This window comes from Gracilinanus agilis, chromosome 5 (genome assembly GCF_016433145.1).
Source record: "Gracilinanus agilis isolate LMUSP501 chromosome 5, AgileGrace, whole genome shotgun sequence".
Taxonomy (NCBI): domain Eukaryota; kingdom Metazoa; phylum Chordata; class Mammalia; order Didelphimorphia; family Didelphidae; genus Gracilinanus; species Gracilinanus agilis.
In genome coordinates, this window is record NC_058134.1 from 199,158,957 (window position 1) to 199,186,077 (window position 27,121).

Genomic DNA, 27,121 nt, shown 5'->3' on the forward strand with positions numbered 1-27,121 from the left:
GATCCCAGTGGAGCTGTAGAGTTAGGACCCTGAACCCAAGGGTTTTGGGAATAGCAGTACCCCTATAGGTGGCTCAATGGGATGAGCACCAGACCTAGAGATGGAGGAGGGTGAGAGGATGGGGTTCTGGGTTCAAATATGGCCTCAGATACTACTTCCTAGCTATGTGACCCTAGGCGAGTCATTTAACATCTATTTGCATCCTTTACCTCTACTGTAAGGGAGATGACCTAAGTGGAGATAATAACAGCACCTCCCTCCCAGGGTCCTTGTAAGGATCAATGAGATATTTCTAAAGTGCTTAGCACAATACCTTGTGCATAGTCCCATATAAGTGTTCATTGCAATTCTTGTTATGGATGAGAATTCGTAGTCAGCTAGTCATGTGCTTAATATCTCCCAGCGGTTTTGTTTGGCTGCCAACTTGAAAGATGATTTGGCTTTTGTTGCAATTTGGGAAATAGACATTTAAAAAAAATCAAGTTGGTCTTTCTTGCATGGATGGACGGGCCAAATGCTATTCCCTGATTAGAGACAATTTCCAAGAGTTTCTTCATTGTTGTGGGGGTAGGGTGAGGAAGGGAGGACTTGATCGCAACCAGCACAATGTGATCGGCATGCAGGACTCTCCGGAGGACTTCATCATCAAAAGGGAATTTTTTTGACCAGGACTCTGCTTGGATCTCTCCAACCTCAGTGAATAACTTTGGGCAATCTAAATCTTCCCATTTCCATGGAAGCATAATCCCTTCTTTTCAATACTACCATTTTACTGGTGTTACTGTATGCCAGTAAGAGAACTGATAATGAAGGATTGAGGATGAGTTATCACACAGAGGACAATGGAGAGGCACAGAGTGGCTGTGCGTAGACTGCAGCTAATCACCAGTGAGGGTCATCTCTGATCATTGATTGATGTCACCCATTTTACTTCTTTTTAAAGCCTTGTTCAGGTTTCATCACCTGATTATCGTGGTAACCTCCTGCCTGGTTTCCCTGCCTCTCCAGTCTCTGCCATCTCCAAACAATCCTCTATAGCCAGTGATGGGCAAACTACAGCCTGAGGGCCAGATGCAGCCCCCTGAAATGTGCTATCCAGCCACCTGACATTATTCCTAATATGAAGACTACAATGAGTAGGATACAATACAATGAAACTTCGAAAGAGTTGCCTTAGAAACAGACTGATGGATGAGCATTTCCTTGCCTTTGGCCCCCTCTTTAAAACGTTTGCCCATCACTGCTCTATACAGATGCCAAATTGATATTTTTAAAACATAGATCTGGCTCCTGACACTCCCCTGTTAAAGAACCAAATCAAACAAAAGTGTGGCTACCTATCACCAATGAACTAAAATACAAATTTCTCTATCTGATATTTAAAGCCTTTTACTGTCTGGTCAAGGCTTTTGTCACCAGTCTGACATTTTATCGAACTTGGACTCAGCTTGGCAGTGTTGGGACATTTTGGTACTTTGAGGATCATGATCTTGTCAGTGTGGTGTGCCTTCCATCAATTTAAATTGCAGTTCCTCTATTCCTTTTTTTTTTTTAACACCTTTATCTTCTTAGAATTAATACTGCTTATTGGTTCCAAAGCAGAAGAACAGTAAGGGCTAGGCAATGACGTCCAGTGGCACAGCTAGGAAATATTTGAGACTAGATTTGTACCCAGACTTCCAATCTCTAGGCCTTCCTCTCAATCCACTGAGCCATGTAGCTACCTCCTGTTCTTTATTTCCTTAATATCCTATTTTCATGAATTACTGTAACCAAATATAATATTAAAAAACTCCTCTCTTGTTAGCCAGCTTTCTGGGGAATAAGCCTCTTAGACTTTTGCAAGTCTCTTCATCAAAAAAAAGACATATAGCTCTTCTTTAAACTCAAAGGATCAGCTATTTAGGACAGGATATTTTCCTGTTCTAACCCCATCATCACGTCTTAGGAACTCGAGACTGCAGCATAGTGACACAGGTCATTAAGTGGCCTATGAATTGATATTCAAACCTAGGTTGAATGATTCCATATCCAACACTCCATTGTATTCTACTTAAAAAAAAAAAAAAAAAGCTCAGTAGACCTTCAGAAGTTTGTTCTCTGCTGGCATGGACTTTGAAAAACCTCTCACCTTCACAGAATAGTGAGTCATTGAAAGAGAACTTTAGTGGAAGAGTGAGAAGGGTGGTACTGAAAAATCAAGTCACTGGTTTGACTTTGCCTGTTAACCGGGAAAGTAAATGAAAATAATGCTGATGATGATGGTAGAGATTGGGACTGGATATGTGATTTCTTAGATTTAGAGGAGGATGAAACTCCTTTTACCTATTCAAGTCAGCACCTTCTCTGCAATTAAGATTCTTAGAGAGCTGCCTAGAGTACAGAGAACTTAAATGACTTACCTAGAGTCACAAAGCCAATATGAATCAGAGAAGACACTTCAACACAGATCATTTAGAGTCAAAATGATGTCTATCCTTAATTTAATCAATTTATCAACAATCAACCAGTGAACATTTATTTACTGTGCTGTTTGGTGAATAAATACAAAGGACAAAACAATTCATGACTCTAAGGAGCCTATATTCTAATGGAAAAGATAGTAACTACATATATAAATATATATTTTAAATATGAAATGAAAATGGATACAAATGAGTTAATTTTGTGTAGCATGGGACAGAGAGCATTTGGGAGCATCAATAACAATTTCATGTGGAATATGGTGCTTGTCCTACATCTTAAAGGACTAGAAAGATTCTGTGAGTTTGAGATAAGGAGGAAGTGGTTCCAGTCATGTGGGAAAAATTATTACAAAGTCAAGAGATGGAACTAATAGAAGGAAAGTTTTACTGGATCACGAAGTGCTAGATGGAGAGAAATAAGTCAGGCTGGAAAGAAGTTGAGGCTAAGTTGTAGAGTATTTTAAAAGCTATATAAGAGAGTTTATGCTTTATCTTAGAGGCAATAGGGAATCTTTGGAATTGATTGAGAAGGTGAGTCAAATGGTTAGATCAGTACTAAAAAATGACTTTGTTAGCTGTGTGGAGGACAGATTAGAGAAATGCTAGACTTGATGGGGGCCATCAATTAGGAGTCTATTACAGTAATCTAGGCAAGAAGTGATGAAGACTTGAACTAAAAATGGTAACTGAAGGGAGAAAAAGTTCTGGACGCAAAAGATGTTGTGGAGGACAAAAACAGCAAGACTTGGCAACTGATTGGATATAGTCATATGGAGAAATGGACAAGGATCCAGCAAGAGAAATAGAACATCGATTCTTGTATAAGTTTAGTGTTTGACTGTCTCCATTCTAGCTATAGCAACGTATTAAGAGTATAGTGCTACTGTAGACACTTCATAGTCATTTTTACAGTAGCTGAAGAGAATATTTCTGAGGGGAAAGGAAAAGAGAATAATCAAAAAGAGCAATGAATTTTGAAAGATCCATTTTTATTGTTAATAACTGGTGGTTATAAAATGGATCTAACAAAAATAAAACATGTATAATGCCGAAAATGGAGAGTAATTTTCCTTAAAAAGTGAACAAAGAAAATTTCTCCCCAAAGCAGAAAAGCAATGATCATTTTCCTCTTCAACGATAGCTGTTGTTTAATACTAACCTAGTTGGAGGTTTTTGTTGTCATCCAGTGTTGTTTTGTTTGTTTTGTTTTATGATTCACTGCCATTTTGTTTTTATTTCTGAGATCTTTCAAGATTCTTTGCTAATTTTCAGCTGAAGCTAAATTGGTCTGAGAAGAAAAGAGGAAAATCAAGGAGGTTTTAATTGTGAGCAGTTAAATACAACTCTTAAGTGAGGTTGTAGCAATCTGTTTCCCAGCCTGGGGTTCTAGGGAAACCTATCATAGAGAGCTTGAGAAAAGTGTTCCCAGTAGACCTCTCATGCCATATTGCAGCCAACGGTTTCTTAATCTGCCTCAATCAATCCTGACTAATCCAGTTTCCAAATCAAGAGCTGCTTTCTGCTCTCTATATACAGAGAAGAACAGATGGGCCAGAGTCAGCTGGGTGAACTTTCTATCTCCTTTTTTTCTTGAAGTCAATAAGAACTTTACAAAATATACTTGAAAGTGGTATATAGTACTTTACAAACACTAAAGAACTATATAAATGTGAGTTAGTCATCTTATCGGCACCTCACGATATTATGTGATAAGTCCTAGAGGCTTATATTTTCATATAATAATTATCTGTTATTATTTATCAATTATCTTCATTGTATAGATAAAGAACTGAGGCTCACATGGGTTTAAGGGACTTACCTTATGTTACATAGATAGCAAATATCAGAAGTAAGATTTGAAACCAGTTCTTAAATGCATTTCTAGTCATAATTACAACATTCATTTAGAATCATGTGCCTAACTTTTAAACTAGCTCTATACCCAAGTATATAAGCTTCATATATTATTTCTTTAAAATGAGCATTCCCCCATTGAGGTATTCTTGTTTTTATTTTATGTAATTTAATGAAACCAATTTTGTCTAAAATTTACAAATGCTTCTGAGTGCGAAGGATTTGATTAATTATATTCATTTATATCACATATTGGCAATTCTCTTAACCAATACCAAAATCTTAAAAAAATCTATCTTTATTATTTTTCTCTTCTCATCTTAAAAAATTTCATCTAACCTAATTTCAAAAGCTTGTAACCTTTAATTTTTTTTCCTTTTCTAATCTAAAATATATTTATTAGGGGGCAGCTGGGTAGCTCAGTGGATTGAGAGTCAGGCCTAGAGACAGGAGGTCCTAGGTTCAAATCCGGCCTCAGATACTTCCCAGCTGTGTGATCCTGGGCAAGTCACTTGACCCCTATTGCCCACCCTTACCACTCTTCTGCCAAGGAGCTAATACACAGAAGTTAAGAGTTTAAAAGGAAAATAAAATAAAATATATTTATTACCTTCTTTTTTAAATAAATATTTATTTTGTCAAGAAAATTGATTGTTGCTGAATAACTTGTCAGGTTACTTTCCTTGGGACTAGTTGACCTCTGACATACCTTGTAAAGGAAAGGTCCAATTAATAAACATACAGTTCCACTAGCTTTAGAATTGTTTTGATGCGCATAATGGAGAAGCTCAGAAAAAGGAATTGTCCATTTAAGAAGTAAAATCGCTTTATTAAATCTGTTTTGGCAGTTCTATTCTTTTCCAGAAAAGAGTAAACCTATTTAGGAGAAAGTCTGAGTTTTCCTTAAGCTCTTTGTTCCCTTAGGCTAATTCCACAATTTTTTTTAGGGATCTTAGTTTAAAGAACCATCTTCTTAATCCATTTTTTGCCTTTGCATTCTATGTTATAAAGTCTGTTCTCAAACCTCATATCCTGTTAGCAATGTGAATAGCTTGCTACTATAAATGTTGTTATTTCTGCTGTCATCCAGAGGGTAATCCGCTAAGGTGAAGGGAGAAGTTCTAGGAAATGCTCTGCCACCTTCTTGAGAGGTAATCTTGAAAAGGTGGCTTCTGTAGGAGTGGGTTTAGTTCTCAAGAAATCTATGGTGGGGAGCAGCTAGGTGGCTCAGTGGATAAAGCTGAGCTTGGAGATGGGAGGTCCTGTTTTCAAATATGGCCTCAGACATTTCTTAGCTATGTGGCCCTGGATAAATCACTTAACCCCCACTGCCTACCTCTTAGCACTCTTCTGCCTTGGAACCAATACACAGAATTCATTTTAAGATGAATCTATTTTTAAGAAATAGAAATCTAGGGTGAACTTTTTGGTATGATTCTTTGCTCAGCTGAGACAATGTGACAGTGAAGCTGATTTTCTAATACTTGAAACACTATATTTAGGTGAAGGCAGGGTAAATATTTTTTCTGATTTTTAAATGGGAGATATAATTGAGTCAATTAGTGGTCTTTCAGAATTGTAATCCATGCTATAATATAAAATGAGATTTGAATAATATGGAGAAGCCATCAAGACACTAGAAAACAATCAATCTATTATCCCCATTTGTTAAGTGCCTACTATAAGCCAGGAAGTATACTAAGTGTTGGGGATACAGAGAGAAAGAAAGAGAGAAAGAAGGGAGATGCAAAGAAGGAAGGAAAGATTGCCCTTCCTTTGAGCATCTTGTATTTTAATGGGCAAACAAAATAAAAAATAGTTTTTAACTTTAGAGTTTAAGGAACAACTTGGGATGGGAGATCAAGAAAGGCCACTTAATTATTATCAACAACAACTATGTGAGGTAGATGCTATTATTCTCATTTTAAAGAAGACAAAACTGAAGCAGGTCTTAAGTAACTTGTCTAGGATTACATAGCTAGTAAGTATCTGAGGAAGTATTTGAATTCAGGTCTTCCTGACTCTAGATTTAGCCCTCTATCTTTTGTTCAGTGTAACAGCCTAGAAATCTGAAAGTTTAAAAGTAAAAGATTAGGAGGATAAACATTCCAGCAAGAGCAAAAGGGGCAGGAAATGGAGTGTCCTACATGGAAAACAGCAAGTAAAGCAGTGTAGCTGGATGATAGAGCCAGTAGAAAGCAATAGAATCTAAGAAGATTGGCAGTGCAAGAGGTGCTTGGTTGTGAGGATCTTTACATGACAAAGGAGTTTATATTTGATCCTTCATGAAACTGGCAATTACTAGAGTTTATTAAATAGAAGTTTAACATAGTCAGATGTACAGTTTTGGAAAGCCACTTTAAGGAAGAAGCAGAATCAAGATGGTGGCGTGAAAGGAAATGTTTTTGCCCACATCTCACAACACACCTCCACAAACACACCTAAAGAACACACTAGAATGAATTCTGATTGGGAAAACCAAGGAATCAATGAGTCATTTTTTTTAAGCTCAGGGCAAATTAGGAAGACAAGAGAGTTCTGTGGACACTGGCATTGGAGTTGGTCAGGAGTATCATAGTGGCAGCAGTAGATGAATGAGTAGCATTCCAAGTACAGAAAGGGAATGAAGAGATAGAGCGCCAAGATAGATAAGAAAGCACTAGGGCAAAAAGAAATCTGAGGGGGCCACTGGAATTAATGTTGGGATCAGAAATGGGTGTCATATGGCAGATCTGTCTCACCTATTATCCATTTCTGCATCACTGGTCTTTAGTGGGGAGGAATGACCACAACCAAACTTTGTGCTCTAAGTACTGAGCACAAAACAAATTCCAGTGTGAGCACGGAGTGGAGTAGTGACTCTATTCTAACTTTTTAGCACTTAAGCTAGTACTGGAAAAATCAGGGCAGTATACCAACAAACTCTGATAGTTCACTGTCATCCATCGGATCAAATTTAAAAATGCTCTGTTTGACATTCTATGCCCATCACAACTTTGTTCCCTCCTATGTTTGAAGTTTCCTTCTACCTTAATTCTCAAAATATGATTTGCACCCTCAATAACACTCATCTTCTTTTTGTTCCTTGTAAAAGGCACTCCATCTCCAGACTGAGCGTTTTCATTGGCTGTTTATTACCCATCCTCTGCTTCACTTCTTGGCTTCTTTCAAGTCCCATCTTTTTCAAGCATCCTTTCCTGATTTCCCTTCATTCTAAAGTCTAGCTTCTTTTGGTTATCTGTTCATTTATCCTGTATATGTCTTGTTTGTACATTGACGATTTCATGCTGTCTCCGTCATTAAATTGTGAACCCCCTGAGGACAGGGACTCTCTATCTTTCTTTGTATTCCCAGGGTTTAACACAGTATCTGGCAGGTAATCCATAGTACATTGCTTTATAAGTACTTATTTCCTGACAGACAGTTACAATAGGACGGACTTGGTCTCAGACTGTGATAGAAGGAATGAGAAGAAAGAAGTTTTTAGATGAAAGGAAGTTTGCTAGTTTTAAGCATACATTCCAGAGAAGACAGTGGAAGAGTTTTGGGAGGAATCTCTCTAGGTGGAGGAGGGGAAGAATAAGGTTGAGAGGCATGGGAATGAGGGAGTGGGTAGCTGAAGCTGAGGAGCTGGGAAGAGGGAAAGAGTGTTTTTAGAGTCCAATATCACCGGAATGAGGGTGGGGGATAGGTAGAGTGTAAGGGGAACAGACAGAGTAACATATACAGTTCTCTGATGATAGCTGGTAATTAAATACAAGGGACAATTAGAGGATAGGTAAATGGTTTGTTAAGATTCTATTTAACTGACTTTGAGTCACACTGTATCTTTGGTCCATCTGGATGTCTAAGGAAGAAGAAGACATGGTTTCATGGTTTCTCCAGGTATGGAAGTTCTGGGAACCTATTAGGGATGGCTTGTCCTTACCCTGACTTGCTTTGCTTTACATCAAAGCTAAATTAAATGATCAGTTTTTTGGCTTAGTAGTTGTATGACCATAAGCACATGACTTACTTATAAAAAAGATATCTGCACTATCCACAAGTTGTTTGAGGATCAAATGAGAAAATGTATGCAAAAAACTTTGCACAACTTCTAATGCTTTATAATTGTCAGTTGTTATTACACATTTCACACAATTACAGAAGTTTAAAGCTAAAAGGTACTGCATTATTTATCTAGTCAACCCATACCTGAACAAGAATTCCTCCACAATCTGTTTAACAAGTGGTCATCATTCATTCATTCAACAAAAGTTTGTTATTTGCCTACCAGGATGTAATGCACACACTATGATCTGGAGAAAGATACAAAGAGAAGTGAAATCCAGTACCTGTTCTCACAAGGATATTTTAATCTCCATGGTATGATAAAGCATATACAATTTTCATTTATGATAAATGCATTAAAGAAATACAAAGTGATGTAAGGGCTGATGAGGTCATAAACAAGGTAGGGAACATCTAGGAAAACATGGAGGAGGCATCCATGAAGAAACGATAGGAACTCTACAGTCAGGGACGAGGAAGAGGACTGTCCTATATAGGGAACAGTGTGAGCAAAGATGTAGAAGTGAGGAAATGTGGGTGCTTGTGGAATAGTGAATATTCCATGCTACTGATGTAGAAATTATATAAAATAAACTTGAAAAAGATAGGCTGAATTCAGATTGTGGAAAGTCTTGAAAACTAACTTAAGTAGAGATTAGAATGATTGAAATTAGTTGAATTTCCTTAATTTTAAAAAGCACACTCTAAGGGGCAGCTAGGTGGCCAAGTGGATAGAGAGATAGGCCTGGAGACAGGAAGTCCTGGGTTAAAATCTGGCCTCAGATACTCCCTTGCTGTGTGAACCTGAGCAAGTCACTTAACCATAATTGCCTAGCCTTTCTCATTTTTCTGGCTTGGAACTGATACGTAGTATTGATCTTAAGAGAAAAAGTAAGGGTTTTTAAAAAAGCAAGCTATTTTCATATAAAGCCATAGGATTTTGAAAAGAAGTCGCTTAAAGATCATCTATTCTGACTTAATTTTACTGATGAGGAAATTGAAGTCCAGTTAGGGTAAGCAACTTGTGTAGTTTATTAAAAATGCTAACATTTTATGAAATTCAGTTTACAGTTTTTCAAGAAATTGTTTGTTGTAGTTCAATTATATCAATTGAGTTTGACCCTTTGTGACCTCATTTGGGTTTTCTTGGCAAAGATACTGGAATTGTTTTCTATTTCCTTCTCTAGCTCATTTTTACAGAAAAGGAAACGGAGGCAAACCTGCCTATGGTCACACAGCTAGTAAGTGTGTGAGATTAGATTTTTTGTTTGTTTGTTTGTTTTTTTTTTAATTTTAAACCCTTAACTTCTGTGTATTGACTTATAGGTGGAAGATTGGTAAGGGTAGGCAATGGGGGTCAAGTGACTTGCCCAGGGTCACACAGCTGGGAAGTGTCTGAGGCCAGATTTGAACCCAGGACCTCCTGTCTCTAGGCCTGGCTCTCAATCCACTGAGCTACCCAGCTGCCCCCGTGAGATTAGATTTGAACACAGGTCTTCCTCATTCCAGTCCTGGTACTCTATCTACTGTACCATTTAGATGCCCTTTTTCAAGAAGAGTTGTTTGAATAAAATGAGATTCAATAGTATCATCAATAGAAGTAGATAGAGACAGGAAAGTTTGCTTAGCTGACATTTAACTCAAATTGTCACCCAGTGTTTTTAATATCCTCTATGCCTTCCCTTGTAAGGGTGGTTATCTAGCCTCTATTTACATATTTACAGTGAAAACGAGGCACTTCAATTTAACTTTTAATGGCTAGAAAACTCTTTTATTCAAGTAAAATCTTTCCATACCTTCTACCTATGGGTCTTAATTTTGTCTTCTGAAGATACCACAAAATGATGGTAATCCTACTTGCATAGAAAAGTCCTTCAAATAATTGAGATTAGTGATCATGTTCTCTATTTAATTTATAAGTTTCTAAAATTCAATGACTTTTTCCAGGACTAAAAGAGAAGTATCTAGTAAAGAACATAAAACACCCAAATCTGGGGGCTCTAATTTCAACCTTGGAATTTAAAGTCTCTTCTAGTTGAGGTATGAAAGCCAACCTCACTCAGAGATGATAATATTGCATAAAGAACACATATTTATATTTTCCTGTAAGCAAAGGCATTGAGTTGATGATCATAGCTATGAAGGCAGCTGAAGCAAGCATTGTGAAAGGCTTAGAACTTGATAAGACATGGAATAGACCAAGGTCATCCACTGTATCCTTGGCCATCTTGAGTCATCCTGATCTGTCTCACCATTGGATTTTGTCTCAGGAAGAGAAAGTGAAGCTGAGATTTTGTGCGACTCAGCCTCACTAAAATCCAGTTCATGTGTAAGTCAAGATATCACTCATCATAATGTCATTGATCTTCAAAAATAAAAGATGAACAATAGCACTGACTTTTCTGAGTAGCCCAGGCAATTCTAATTATAACTGGCTAGTTATCCTTCCAAGCACTATGAAGATGCTCTCAAGTTGAGTTTGAATTACCACATCAATTCTAGATGTTTGCAGATGTTTCTTCTTATTTAACAGGAATCTAGACACATGGAACTCAGAGTCTCAATTCTTTGTACTTATAATAGGGAATGAAAAAGGAAGCTGGGAAGAAATAGAGGCAAACCAAATTAAGAAGTTGGTCTATTTACTTGAGGATGCCACAATGGATGGTAAATGTGATCTACTTGTGCTTTATCTGACTATTTGTACCAAGTTTGACTATAGAGGGGGATACTTGGCTAATTTTTATTTTAGTGCTTGGCCAGTAGCCCTTTCCATATTTCATACCCTTAAGATTGAGCTTTGATTTTTGCCTTCAGCCTTTATTTGCAACATCCTATATATCCAGATAACTTCAGACCACTCCTTCTGCTTGGAAATATTTTTATTAGATTTTTTTGATTTCTTAGCTATCTTTGTAATTAGATTTTCTTGATTACCTTTTTGACACCATTAAATTTCCCCTTTTCTGAAAAATTATTACAGAAAGACATATTTAGCTAATAAAGCAATAAAAAGAAAATATGGGTGACAAGTGGATGTGAGTATAGCCGGAGAGGAAGAGAAAAACAGAGAATGAAAAGAATAGGATGTTTTTATCCTAGAGGGGGATCCATTGTGGTTCTTTTATTTTACTTAATGTGGGAGTATAACAATAGCACTAAATGTGTTGTCAGAACATCTAGGCTTGGATCATAATTCAAACCTTTACTAGTTATATGACTTTGGAAAATATTACTTCCTCTAGCCCCAGTTTCATCATTGGTGAAATGATAAGAATACTTCTGCCATATCAAAGTTTCATGGGAAGTTTGGGGTCAGTAAGGAAGTTTTGCAATTTCCCAAAAGCAATACAGTCTGCTATCTTCCTTCTGTTTAGCTCTGGGTCCAACTTGTCCAGATGGACTATTTGTCCCAGATATACAGACTGATGGACAAACTCTTAAAAGTGTCCATCTGAATGCACGTTGAGATCTGATTGAATAGGAAGGAGAACCTGTTCCCACTGATGCCATTTATTTATTTATTTATTTTTTGTTTTTTGTTTTTTTGTTGTTTAAACCCTTAACTTCTGTGTATTGTCTCATAGGTGGAAGATTGGTAAGGGTGGGCAATGGGGGTCAAGTGACTTGCCCAGGGTCACACAGCTGGGAAGTGTCTGAGGCCAGATTTGAACCTAGGACCTCCTGTCTCTAGGCCTGGTTCTCAATCCACTGAGCTACCCAGCTGCCCCCCATAATAACCATTTTTTAAGGCAATCACTGATTTTTTTTTCTTTTGTCCCACTGGCAGTAACCCTATTCCTTTATACTAGGAATGTCCTCCTGAGATCAGTCATACCTAGGAACTCAGAAAGGGTCAGAAAGGTTTTCTGAAACACAGTCACGAACTGGAGAAAATAGTCTGTCTAGCTTAATTTTTTTTAAACCCTTATCTTCTGTCTTAGAATTGGTACTAAAAATTAGTTCCAAGGCAGAAGAGCTCTAAGAGCTAAGCAATCTGGGTTAAGTGATTGCCCAGGGTCACACAGCTGGGAAGTGTCTGAGGCCAGATTTGAACCTAGGACCTCCCGTCTCTAGGCCTGACTCTCAATCCACTGAGCTACCCAGCTGCCCCAGATGCCATTTATTTTTACATCACTTTCATTTCTGATATCTTCCTTCCTTTTCCTTTCTCTTACCCAGTATATGTAATATTATTATTATCTTTTTTCTCACTCATATCTGACTTTTTGTGACCCCATTTTGGGGTTTCCTTGGCAAAGATATTGGAATGGTTTGTCATTTCCTTCTCCAGCTCATTTTACAGATGAAGAAGCTAAAGCAAACAAGTTTAAGTGATTTGCCCAGGGTCACACAATGTGTAAGTGTCCAAGGCCAGATTTGAACTTAGAATGATGTCTTACTGATTCCAAGCCCAGGGGTCAGGAAAGGATGCTTGAACTTTAACTTCATTGGGTTTTTTGGTTGTTGAGGTGGAGGTCTTTTCAAAATAGGTATTTACAAAATTAAATTGAAAGTCACTTCTTACTCTCCCTCAGTTTATTTATCACCAAATGGGTAGTTTTACTTTTCCTTACCTCTGTTTTCTTTATTAGTACATATTTCAGAATTCTTTTGAAAGTAAATATCACCTTTAAGTAATCACCAAGTTTGCCCTAAATGAGCTGTCAAGGCGAGTTGTTTCCTTTAAGAAAATTAGCAGCTGCCTTTTAACTTATAGACAATTATAATAAGGGGACATAGTTTGTTGCTAAGATTAATAGTCATTTTGGCTCAGCCAGATTTTTTTTTAATTGCCTCCTTTTTCTTGGCAAATTATATCTTTGTAAGATTCTCAAAATTCATGGATAATTTTCTATTCCACCATCTTGGACTTAAGTTGTACATTATCACTCAGAGTCAAGATAGATTTAACTTGATGAGTTTATTGGAAGACATGTTCCTATAAGGATGAGCGGGAGAACTCGTGGGCACTCAGAATTTTCATCAATAAGAATTTATGTAAGCCCTAATTTTTTCAAATCATTTGATCTATTACAAATAAGTAAAGCCATCTATGACACAGTAATAAAATTTCTCCTTGGGCTCGCACAAAAGTTCCTGCTAGGCTCCTTCCTCTATTTTGGATTTCAGGATACTTTGACTATGCATTCTTAGAGTAATAGAAGAAATTCAACACATGTCGTCTTTTCTTCTGTCAAGTATATGCCTGGCCAAAGTGGGAAAGTAGATTCTCTTTTCTCCTAATTAGTAGCTAGGAGAGGAGCAAAGTTTTGCTTAGAGTCTAACATGAAACTAGAATTAACAACTATAGCTATTTTTTCTAAAGTTCAGGTCTAACAATATTACTCTCTTGCTTGACAAACTTTAGTGGCTCCCCATTGCCTGAAGGGCAAAACACAGGATGCCTTTGACATTTAAAACCCTTCACATAGTCCTTTAGCCTATCTTTTCAGGCTGATTATCACTTACTTCTCTTAATGCATGTTCAAATAGTCCTTCATGCCTTTCCTTAGCTTTAACACATGCACATATTTGCAGGAGCTGCTCTCCCTTCTTATCACTCCCTCTTAGAAACTCTAGTTCCCTTTAAGGCTCAGTTTAGGTACTACTTTCTTCAAGAAACCTTCCAGATTGCACTAGTTATTAGTGCTTTCCATAAATCTCAGTGTATTTATTTTGGAAATATCCTGTAATTAGTTCTCTGTGAACATGCCACATACCCTGATACATTGTAATAAAATCTTTGAGGGCATGGAGTCTCTCACTTTTGTATGTTCATTCCCAATGCCAAGGACAGTGCTTTGACCATAGTAGATACTTAATAAGTGTGTGTTGAGTGATTGCTGGTTCTTTTCATTTATTTATTTATTTGTTTATTGTTATTATTGTTATTATTATTATTATTATGTTTACAAATAATTTAAATAAAATTTTAAAATCTCATCCTTACAACAGCCCCCACTAGGCAAATACTATAGGTATTGTTATCTCCATTTTATATGTGAGAAGTTGACTATGCTATCAATAAACATTTATTAATGTCTACTATGTGTCAGGGGATATATGGGTATTCAAGGAGGGTAGGGTAAGGGTTTGTCAGCCCTTTTCAGGGTTGTTCAACCACCTGCCACTCAACTCTCTCCTGTGGCTCCAAGAAGATGTAGCATAAACAGGGACCACACTTTGCTCATCAGATGGACTCCTCAAGGGTAAGGATAAGCTATCGGCCACAAATCTCTTGGTGAACTATGTCCATCTCAAGTACGTGAAGACTTCCTCTGTGGAATGGATAGATGAGAACAGTTTGGCCAAGAAGGTGGCTGAAACTGTGGAGTGGAGAGAAATTGGTCAGACACGGAAGACAACAACGTCATACACTGCTAGCTTCTTCCTTCATACTTCCCCCATCCCAACCCTTGTTGATTTCCTTGACTTTCTAAAGGATTGAAAGGATTAAAAACTAGAAAAGACAATTGTGCTGTATGTGTAGTCTTAGTTTTTAGCAAAGTTTTTGATTGTTCCTTATACTATTCTTGTGGAAAATTTAGAGAAACATAGATTAAGTGATACAAACAGTTCTATTCATAATTGATTTCATGGGCAGACTCAATGAATTGATGGTGCAGCGTAAACCTAGATGGCAATCTATAATGGAATATGCTAGTGAATCTGTGACTGGTCCTGGGGAGTTTAATATTTTTATCCATGACTTGAATAAAGGCTTAGAGTGTATAATTATCAAATTTGAAGAAGACACAAAACTGGGACACAGTGCTAATGGTGACTGACAAAATTAGGATCCAAAAGGAGCTTTTCAGGCTAGAGCACTGGGAAGTAATATAATAAAATGGAATTAAATATGAGCAACCTAGGTTTCATGCTGGCAATATTTACACATGATGCTCCTCATTGGTGGAGAGAATAATGATTCAGTACTACAAATCCAAGTGAGGGAAGTTCCAGAAGACTAATAATGAAACAAGCTTGCTCCAGATAGAAAAACAATAGACTCAGAGTGAAGAGTAAGGCTTTTTTGTTTTATTTAATTTTGGACATAGCGCTTGTGGAGAAATTTGTTTTGTTTGACTATTTATGTTTGTAATGGATTCTGTTGAGATAGTCAGGTGACATAGTAGATAAAGTCCTGGACCTGGATTTAGGAAGACCTGAGTTTAAATCTGATCTCAGAAACTTCCTTCCTAGCTTTGTGACCTTGGGCAAGTCACTTAACCTCTATTTGCCTCAGTTTCCTGTCTGTAAAATGAGGATAGTAATCACATCTCCCTCTCAAGGTTACTGAGAGGATCAAAAGAGATAATGTTTGTAAAGAGATTAGCACAGTGCCTGGCACATGGTTTCTCAGTGGGGATAGGGAAAGAGAGGAGGCATAGAATTCAATTGGAAATAAATAAAATTGAATTAAAAAAGGAAAAAAAGGTAATCTGGGGACCTTAGTAAACTGTAAATTCAACATGAGGTAGCAATGTAGTGTATGATCCTCAACTGAAGCAAGAGTAATGTCTCTCCAGAAACAGTCAAAAGATAGTTCAACTGTATTCTGATGAAGATTAGTCACCATGGTGAAAGGTCTTGGGTCCCCAATATAAGAAGATTAGTTGAATCAACTGAGTATTTTTAGCCTAGAGATGACAAAATGGAAGGTATGATATGAATAGAGCTCTTTAAATATTTGAAGGATTGTCATATAGAGGATGATTTCAACTTGTTCTATTTAGCTCTAGATAGCAGAACCAGTAGAAATGGGTATAATTTGTACAAGCAAATTTAGGCATGATGGCAGAAAAAAAAAAAAAACATCATAAGATTAAGAGCTGTTAAAAATGGACTGGGCTGTTTCAAGAGGTAGTAGATATCTTCTCCTTAGAGATCCTTATGCAGAAGTCGAGTTGACCACAGTGGATACATTACAGTGGAGACTCCTTTTTGCTACTCTTAAATTCTGGGGTTTTGTGATTTGTTTCTCAGCTTTGAGGAATTTTTTATGTGAATCAAGATGCATTCGTATTAGGAAAACAGCTGATTAAATCACACCTCCGGGAAACAAGAACAAAAGCTGTTAGCTAATGCTTTGAAAGAACATGATTTTAAACTTGTCTTTGAAAAGGGAAAAACTGGAAAGCGAAGAGTCAAAGAGATAAGAATTATTTCAAATGCAGAATTTGGTCTCTAGAATAACCTTATTTGAAAATGTTTAATAAGGTTTCACCATCTTTCACTGCAAAAATTTCCATAATCTACTTTGAAGGCATGGTGCAAACTAAGTATAGTAAAACATTATAGTTTATTCCACTTTACCAACTAGAAATTTCCAGGCATCTACTTATATAGATTCTTTATCTTTCCAACCCACTGTCCTTCTTGAAGTGTCTTCTAAGAGAGAAGAAATTTGGGCAGTCAGTTATTGTTACCCAAAAGAAAGAAATGATATCGTTTCATCAGCAACCCAGTATGCAACTTTTTTGTAACAAAGAATAAAAAGAAAGAAAAGGAAGGCAGTTCAGAAAAACCAACCATCACATCAATTGTGTCTGATGGTAGAAGTAATATTCCACTTTTGAAAATAAGGGAGATTGATCCCTTATTTTATACAAAGAAAAATAATTAAGCAGAACCTACCAACCAAGTGGTTATATCTAATAGGATATGAAACATTCTGTACCTTTATTTTCCCATTTCCATACTGAGAGGAAAGAAGTACATTTAGCTATATCTTTTCCACCACCAAGACTGTTCATGTCATAAGTCTGAATTCATTTGTCTTTTAATTTTTATTTACAATATTGAAGTCATTGTAAAGATTGGTCTCTTTCTTTTTGCATCAGTGTCTTCCTATGTTTCCCTAATAATTCATATTCAGTTCTTACTTTGTATTCCATCAAATAACAGGATTCTTTATGATTCCAAAATAGTTTATAATAGAAAAAGATTAGCCAAAGCAAATCTACTTAAAATGGAGACATATTTCATGAAGGATGATTTTTAAAAAGTCTTATTGGGTCTGTAACTTTAAAATTGAAGACAAAACTTATGAAAAGGAGTTTAATTTTTATCTTTAACAAAACTTAAATTCTAGTTGCAACTGCACAATAATTCTTAGATCAAAGAAAATATCAAATGCTAACTTTTAAAATATAATCTTCCCAACAAAATTGTAGGGTAACATGATATGAAATAGTTCCATTAGTCTTGTAAGTTCCTTAGAGCAAGGACTATTTTTTTTTCTTGTATGTTAAGAACAATCCCTGGGACATAGTAAATATTTAATAAATTATTGTTGACTGATGTGCCTCACTTCATATTTGTGTCTTTTTAGCATGATCAAAAAGATGGCCATTGGTACCAAAATATTAGAGGCTTTTATTAGTTTTCCTACTCTTTAAATTTTCAAATAATTTTCCTTTGAAGTTCTTACCAACAATTATAGAGCCACATTGACAGATTGAGAGGTGATCAGTGACATAGTCACTAGTGTTAATCACAGATGCATGTTTGAGTCGGTACTAAGTTTATTGGTAATTAGTTTATTGGTTAATATTGCTGTTTTAAAGCAATTTTTGCCTTCTTTTGCAACTTAATAGGGAAGATTGTGGCACTGTGAATAGAGAGTCAATCTTAGTGTCATGAAGTCTTGAATTAAAATCCCATCTTAAATACATATTGACTGTATGGCTCTGGTAAAGTCACTCAATCTCTCAGTGCCCCTGATAGCTCTCTAATTTTATAAGTTGAAGAATTGTTACTGGCATGCACTGGTAAAAATTCTTAAAAGGAAAGGAATGATTTTAACCCTCAGAGATTAATTTCTTCAGAGGAGAATATGAGTTCTGGGCACTGGGGATAGCTTGCTTAAATTCACAAGGTTAAGACAGAATAAGTGATGAGATCAAGCAATAGAAGGTAATCAAGACAGTCATATGAAATAATATGGGACAATCAGGTAATAGCCAAATGGGCACCATTCCATGCCAGGCTAAGGAAATTCTTTTTGACCCTTTAGGCAGTAGGGAGCCATTAAAGGTTTTTGAGAAGTATAGTGAAATGGAAGAGGAGAGGACATACCTGAATCAAGAGAGCATATAAAACATTAAGCTATAGAAATGAAGCATGGTCTAATAGAGAAGTCATCTTGAGATCATTGTTTTGTGGATTTGGATTATAATTCTCAGCACTGTATCATATTCTCATGATTTTTCATGCTATAGCAATGACTCAAAGGTTATTTTAGCAGAATGCAAGTTCCACCAAGCTTATAGACTGAAAATATAACAGATATATGGATAGGAGAGGAATTTATTTGTAAACAAGAGATGGAGAGCATTGTGAAATGGAAAGTGATAACATTAACTACATTAAATTGAAAAGCTTTTGCACAAATGAAACAAATGTTGCCAAGATTTAGAAAGAAAGCAGAAAATTGGGGAAAATATTTTCATAGACAGTCTCTCAGAATGAGGTTTCATTTTGAAAATATATAGAGAACTTCATCAAATTTATGAGAATAAGAGCCATCTCTCAATTGACAAATAGGAAAAAGATATGAATAGACAGTTTTCAGATGAAATCAAAGGCAAAGAAAAAATGCTCTAAATCATGACCAATTAGGGAAATGCAAACCAAAGCTATTCTGAGATATAATGTCATATCCATCAGATTGGCTAACATGACAAAAGAGCAAAATGAGGAATGTTGGATAGGATGCGGAAAAATGAGTACTCTAAAGACTGTTGGCAGAGCTGTGAACTGATCAAACAATTTTGGAAAGCAATTTGGGATTACACCCAGAGAATTAAAATGTGTATACCTTTAGACCCAGCAATAAAATTCCCAAGGTGATCAGGGAAAAAGGGAAAGAACCTATATATTCCAAAATGTTTATAGCAACTCTCTTTGTGGTGGTAAAGAACTTGAAATCAAGAAGATTCCATCAATTGGGAAATGGTTAAGCAAATTGTGACACATGATTGTGAAAGAATTACTACTGTGTTGTAAGAAACAATGAGCAGATTAATTTTTAAAAAACTTGGAAAGAACTATGTGAGATAATAGTGAAATGAATAAAAACAAGAGAACATTATACACAGCTATGTATTTAATATTTAAAGAATAACTTGTGAATGCTCACTTCCAGAATATGAATTGAGAAGTGGAAACACAAAAGACACAATCTATATATTTTCTTGGATAATGACTTTTTAGTGTGGGGAGGGGAGAGAAGGAATGAATGAAAAAATTAAAAAAAGACTGAAAATATTACTTTCTAACTGAGGCAGCAAGATGGTACAATGGATAGGGCATGGCACCTGGAATCAGGAGGACCTGAGTTTGAAGCCAGCCTCAGATATTTCTTAGTTGTGTGACCCTGGTCTAGTTGCTTAACCTCTGTCTGCCTCAGTTTCCTGAGCTATAAAGTGATGAAAATAATAGCAAACACCTCTCAGGGCTGTTGTGCCCAGTGTCGCTGTGAGGAGCAAATGGGATACTTGTAAAGTTCTAAGCACAATCCTGGAACAAAGCAGATACTTAATAAATTATTCCCTTCTTCCTTCCTTCTTCCCTTTATCCCAGAGTGATAGACTATATCTTTTGTATCTAATGCTCATCCTAGCTGAGTTAGAGAAGCTAATCATTGAAGAATGTTCATTGTTAGACATTTTGTCGACAACTCATAAAGATGATTGACTAAGGCTTATAGAAATCTGTGATATTTTTAATTGAATTGGTACTCATACCAATGAGACCTCATATTCCTTGAATATTCTAGTAAAAGGCAGACATAAGAGTCAGGATCCAAAGATTTTAAAACAGTGTTACAAGTCTAGCCTGTGCTGGTGGAATTAAATGTAGTCTCTTTTCCTCACTGGAAGAGACGGAACAATGAATGCTCAAAGGTAAACAAAGTAATTCTCTTGATAATATAAAGTAAATGCTAATAAGGAGCTAAATAATAACTGGACTTATAGACAAGGCTATTTATTTGATGGTATCTAGGTATTTATTAGAGGCAATGAGGTGGCTCAGTGGATAGAATGCTGGACTAGGAATAAGGAAGGCATGAGTTCAAATATGGCCTGACATGCTAGCTATGTGACCCTGAGAAAGCCTCTCAACTTTTGTTTGCCTTAGTCCACTAGAGAAAGAAATGTCATACCACTCTTTGTCAAGAAAATGCCATGTACAGTATGATCCATGGGGTCACCAAGAAATGGGCATGACTGAAGGACTGAGCAACAGGTGTTTACTATTTTAAGTCTGGCTATAAGTAAAAAGTGGAGCAGATGAAATCTATCTTGATATACACAGTTTTAGTCTTCATAGAACATGAGCTGATAATTAGATCATGCATTATACTTTTGCTTCTCTGAGTAACCTATACCTAAATGGGAATTTATTGTTATTCAGTTGTTTTTCAGTTGTATCTGACTTTTCATGTACACCCCACGTAGGTCCACTAATTACTGGGCCAATGTACCATTTGGTTGGTGACACTCAAAGTTAAGCGTATTATCTAGAAGAAATGGTGTTTTGGTAAATGTTTAACAACTGACTTTGGAGGAAAAGTGTACCCATGACATACTTTTAGGTTTAAATTGCATTGTTAACATTTTCTTCATTTTTCAAGTTTAGACAAGCAACAAATAAATGTTATGTATATCTATAACAAATAAATGGATAATAAATCCAGCCCCAATTTGAAGCATTTGTGTACTTTCAAGGTATAAATGCTCATAATGATGATTTAATAATTGGGTCTCACAAAACTAGTAGATCCAGCATTCTCCCTGCTAAAAGAACCTTTTAAGTGACCATGATATCACACTATATATATGGTGTAGGACATAGTTTCGCTTCATTCTTTCTTTCGCCTCTTAAGGGTTGAATCTAGGATAGAGTTCAGTAAAATTCGTCAGATCAGCTCTATGACAGTGATCATCTATTTTTTTTAAAAATAGTAGTGGGTTTCTGCTAAATGGTTAAAATTTGGACTATTTCATTTTAGAGGAAGTATCATTGTTGATTTCTAAAGGGTGTTATATTGTCTGAGGATGGTAGTTTTATGACGTATGTCTATCATTAATACAGTTCTGATTCTAAATATACAGTCTTAAAAACATAATATAAAAGGGTTTTTGGACAAGAGTCTCTTATTTTCCCTCCTTCTACCACCCCAACTATTCTCTGTCTCTTGCTATGCTTGGTTCAAAATTTAGTGTTGATTTCTTTAATTTGATTTCTCTCTTTTTTTTTTTGTCCCATTTTAGGATGACTCCTCCATGTTCTTCCAATTTGGCCCATCAATTGAACAGCAAGCGTCTGTAATGCTCAACATCATGGAGGAGTATGACTGGTACATCTTTTCTATCGTCACCACCTACTTCCCTGGATACCAGGACTTTGTCAACAAAGTCCGCAGCACCATTGAAAACAGTTTTGTGGGTTGGGAGTTAGAGGAGGTCCTTCTGCTTGACATGTCTCTAGATGATGGAGATTCCAAGATCCAGAACCAGCTGAAGAAACTTCAAAGCCCCATCATTCTTCTTTACTGCACTAAGGAAGAAGCTACCTATATCTTTGAAGTGGCTAACTCTGTAGGACTGACTGGCTATGGCTATACCTGGATTGTGCCTAGTCTGGTGGCAGGGGATACAGACACTGTGCCCTCAGAGTTCCCCACTGGGCTGATCTCTGTATCATATGATGAGTGGGATTATGGTCTTCCTGCCAGGGTGAGGGATGGGATTGCCATAATCACCACGGCCGCTTCTGACATGCTATCTGAACACAGCTTCATCCCTGAACCTAAGAGCAGCTGTTACAACACCCATGAGAAAAGAATCTACCAATCCAATATGCTAAATAGGTAAGACTGTGGACCAGAATGAAATCAGAGGGAGGAGGAAGGGCTGGGTTTCAAAAATATGGATTGAATGGTGTGGAGTTTCAGAAGCTGTGAGAAATGCAGTACAAGGTAGCAGTGGGTTGGAGGCTAGTGACTGGGCTGAGGGCCTGGAACAATGAATGGTGGGGGTGATTCTGATCCAAATTGTGCTTCTTTGTGTTTCTGTTCCAAGTGTCCTTGGTTGTTGGTGTAGCAGTAAACCCCAAGTAGGAGGAGACGAGAGAAGGCCAATCCACTGTTTCCTCTGGAATGCCACATATGATGGGTGAATGGTGAGCAGGTGATACATAGGTCTGTGGGCATGCCGACAGTATTCTTCCCTCACAAAAAATGGGCTGGATTATATTGGGATGCCAGTACTTCCCCCACCAAACCAGGCCACAGTGTGAGTAGCCTGCTTGGTTGCCTCTGACAACTGGGTCCCCTGCTTTAACCATAGCAAGGCAAGTCCTGAGCTTGGTCACTTTCACCTGGTTTTGACTCCTATGACATAGAAAACAAACTATAGTGACACCTTGTTGGGAGCGTTGTGTGTTATGATAGAGTGTATATTCTTTAAAGGTAAGAAATAATGCAAGTTGTGATGAATGTGGTTCTCATTGTCCTCCTGGGCTCCATTATTTCTGCTCATTCATCCCCTACAAGTGGGTTAGAATTTTCGCCTCAGCTTTAGTTCTCTAGTTCATTACTTATCCTAGAATAATGTCATAGCAAATGACAAGTTTTCATAACACTGATGCTCTCTGTACCTCAGGTCAGATTCTTCCCTTATCATTGGATATCTAGGTTGGAATAATTCATAATGGTACCTACCATTTGTGGCTATGAGCTATACTATGTCTTCTTGAAATCTGGAGCTCTCGTATTCAGCTATGATTTCCATTATGACATAATTCTATTTTTTAAAATTTCTTATAGATGTCATTCTGGTTCCCATTTTTCTCAATCTGGATTCAGGATATTTCACCAAAAAATGTTTTCTTTTTAAATATAAATAAATAATTCTGTAGTAAACTCCAAAGTGGAAGTTATCAAAGAACATAAAGAGAACATGTGAATATTACCGTAAAACTTACAGATATAGTGAGGCTGTTTCTTTTGGTCTTTAAATCTCTAAGTACAGAAATCAAAAGCTTCTGATATCCAGCCTTCCCCTTTTATTTCACTAGCACCTTTTGTGGCCTTGTTTTCCCCAATTCTCACTCCCATTGGTGGAACAACTCCATGCGGGGCAGTCTACCTCTCCTCTGAGGATTCAAGGTTGGGGTTTCTATTACTATCATTTACAAGTACCCTTCCCAAATGGTCACCAATATTAATAAACCAGCTGATATCAGTTAGCTTTTACACACTGATATTACTGAGAATCTATTTCAAGGGCAGAAATACCAAAATACTTCCTCACCCCAAACTGGGAGTTTGGTATGAAAACTTTCCCTTAGGTTGGTCTGAAAAATAATTGTTTTCTTTAGCCTCCATCAACCCTTCCTATTTAAACAGGGTGTCCCAAGAGTCTTAGTGCAGTTTTAAGCTTTAACTATTAAAGTATAAAATTTCAGTAAGACTTTTGGGATACCTTGAAGGATTCTGGAGAGAGAGACTCAAACTTGAAGCACAAAGGTACTGGTACTCATATTTGAGAATGTATATAGGTGATTGGGTATATGGTTGACTTAGCCTCAGATTTCTTTAGTCCTTTTTTCTCTTAAGAGAGACCTCACTAAGCTCATTTCTGGGATTGGCATGGACAAGTTGTTCCCTTGCTTGCAAAACATGGTAGTTTGACTTCTGGGTTGTTCTCTCCTGACCTGGGTTTTAAGCAGTTAACTCTTCAGGCCCGAACTCTTCACTGGACTGGGCTGCTGGTACTAATGGCAGACTCTGCTATCAATTTCAGTCACTAACTCTCTGACCTTTCAAAGATCACAAGGTTATAACCTGGTTTCTGAATTCTCATTCATCTGAGATCAGGAAAGAATAAACACAGGAGAGAAAAGAAGCAGAGACATCTTGTGTTCACAGACACCAGGCAGCTGAATGGGGAGATCAGGTAGCTTTAGCTGCTGTCACTCATGCTATCCCACCCCTCTTCCAGAAGCTAATAGCATATTTAGCCATATTTGAACTTTAATATTTTTGTAGTCAGACTATTATAACTAATATTCTTTTAAATGACAATGCAAAAAGCCAAGAAAAATAGCCATAATGAAAATATTCTGAAAATAAACCAGCTTCAAATAGTTGGTTTATAAGCATGCCTTTCTTCACTAATGACCTGTAGCAGTTTGCAGGGCAAGCAAGGTCCTTTACTCTTCAGACTGTGGGATCTGGGTAACACCTAAAGTGATCCTCTGAAGGCTCAAGTGATATTAGGGGTCAATGTTGGGAAAGGGGCCTCTCCCTCTTGCTAAGAATATTAGCAGCTTTGTTGGCACATCTTTATAGTCCAGAGCTCAAGTTCCACTGACAGGTAACCAAGTTGTATTTATTTTCTACATTGTTTGGGGGGAAATCTGCTTAGTGAATCTATCTATATCTCTATCTTTTTGATCTATGGAAATGTTATGGGTTTTATATGAATTCTAAATCCAAGATACAGGTAAGTACTTAAAGAGACCGGCTCCTTTTGTTACTCGTGGAAGATGAAAGATGAAAAAATGATGGATGCTTCATACTTTAAGAGGGCCCTTAAAGATGTATTATTTCTATTCTTTGTGTCCAAAGAACAACGTGATATGTCAGCCTAGAGCTGTTATGAGTTGAATTTGTTCTCTAAGTCTCCATAGCATTACCAGCTAGAATTAGTAATGTTTGAACATTTCACCAGATGTGGTCTGTACCAGTTGAAAAAGAGCCTACATGCTTCCCTTGGTATCGGTAAATGTGGCACATTTATTCATGTCCTTTTAGTAAACATAGTACAATAATGCACCATTGCCCGAGTCATGCTGAGTCTTTGACTCCCCATTGAGAATATAATTTGATTGAACATGATAAGTAATTCCTTATCCCATCTATCTCTATGTGAAAATTTTTATTAGAACCTGAGGGTGGTCTGAAAGAACCTTTATATCAGATAATATAAAACTATTTTGGAAATGATTAGGTCAAATGTCCAGAATCATCTTTATCCCCTTGAGCTAGGAGAGAATTATTAGCTGTTAGTGGGCATGTTGTCTATATTTTCACTTTATCACTTCCTTGGGGACCAATTAATGATTATTTTCTCTTCTAGTATATTCTTTAATGCTGTGTATAAGTCTATTTATGTCACTCAGATGATGGAACATCTTCCAGCTACCTCAGAGCTTTTTTTTTTTTTTTCATATAAGAGCTCAATTTTTTTTTTCCCTTTTTCTATAGGTCTTACTTTGACATGATTAGAAAGGGAAAACACTATTGAAGGCATTTGGATCATTATTTGACTGATATTTACTGTAATTTTTATTCTGATTATTTTCTAACTTTCTAGCATTCTGGATTAATAATTGCATTATATGGTAGATAGGTAGCTAAGTAGATAGAGCACTGGACTTAGAGTCAGGAAGATCTGAGTTCCAATATGGCCTTGGACACTTACTAACTATATGACTCTGGACAAGTCATTTAACCTCTATTTGCCTCAGTTCCTTAGATGAAAAGAGAGGGCACACTAGAGAAAGAAATGGCAAATCATACCAGTATCTTTGCCAAGAAAACCCCTTAGACAAAAGTCCATGGAGTCGCATAGAGTTGGGTAAGACCAAAAGACTGAATGACAACAACAAATACTTATTAACTAGCCGACTAAGTGACACTTAGAATCAGGAAGTCCTACGTTTGAAATCTGCTTCATGCAGGATTGTATGACTGAGTGACTAACTTTCTCAGTCTCCTCATCTTTAAGATGGGGATAATAATTTGGCATATGCCTTTTAGACTTTTTGCGAGGATCCACTGAGATAACAAATAAAGAACTTTACAAACATAAAAGCACTATATAAGTGCTGGTTACTATTATTATTAATTATTATTATTGACATATTTAAAGCCATTTGTCACTCTTATCTTATAAGGCTTTATTCATTCTCCTATTTCCTTTCTTTTCACTTGAATCTCATCATTCAATTCTATCTCCTTGCTGGAGAATCATCCATGTTTTGTCTCTTACCATGGCTATCCCTAAGCTAAGTCTTAGATGAGTGATGGGCAAACTTTTTAAAGAGGGGGCCAAAGGAAAGGAAATGCTCGTCTGAATAATGTCACGGATAGAACATTTCAGGGGGCTGCATTTGGCCCATGGGTCATAGTTTGTCCATCACTGTGTTAGAACATTTTCTCTTCTCTCCCCTTCATCCCATATTTATTGAACTCATCAACTCCTGTGGGTTCAATTATCTTTTCTATGCTAGTGATTTTCATGTCCAACAATGATCTCTTTCCTGAGCTCTAGTATTATATTATATATCATCTGTTGGATATCTCCACTTAAATGTATTAAGAGCCAGAGTAAATTCATTATCTAAAAGGTAACACAGTATCTCCTCAAACCCATCCTTCTTTCATACTTCCCTTTTTATCTTGAAGACACCTCATTTTTCTAGTCAACCATGTTTGCAACCTCATAATGCTCCTTGATTCTTCCTTCTGCATCGTTCTGAATAAGTTTTTCTTATTTTTTTTGCATTTTTTCAACTAATAAGTATTTTTTAGTAATCTGTCCTGCCCTTTACTAATTACTGTAGTGAAGAAGTTTTGTTAAAAAAGAAAATAAATCCCCTAATGCATTCTTACTTAAGTTGTCACATCAACTATGTCATATATATATATATACATATATATATGTATATAT

The 27,121-nt window shown here is 36.7% G+C and overlaps 1 protein-coding gene across 1 annotated transcript in view; it reads left to right on the forward strand.

The window, feature by feature from the left end:
* Positions 1 to 27,121, forward strand: part of GRIN2B (glutamate ionotropic receptor NMDA type subunit 2B) — a 469,961-nt gene that overhangs the window by 168,120 nt on the left and 274,720 nt on the right. The window contains exon 2 of the mRNA XM_044678009.1: positions 21,653 to 22,251. Coding sequence (XP_044533944.1) covers positions 21,653 to 22,251 — 599 coding nt within the window. The remainder of the gene's footprint in view (positions 1 to 21,652; positions 22,252 to 27,121) is intronic.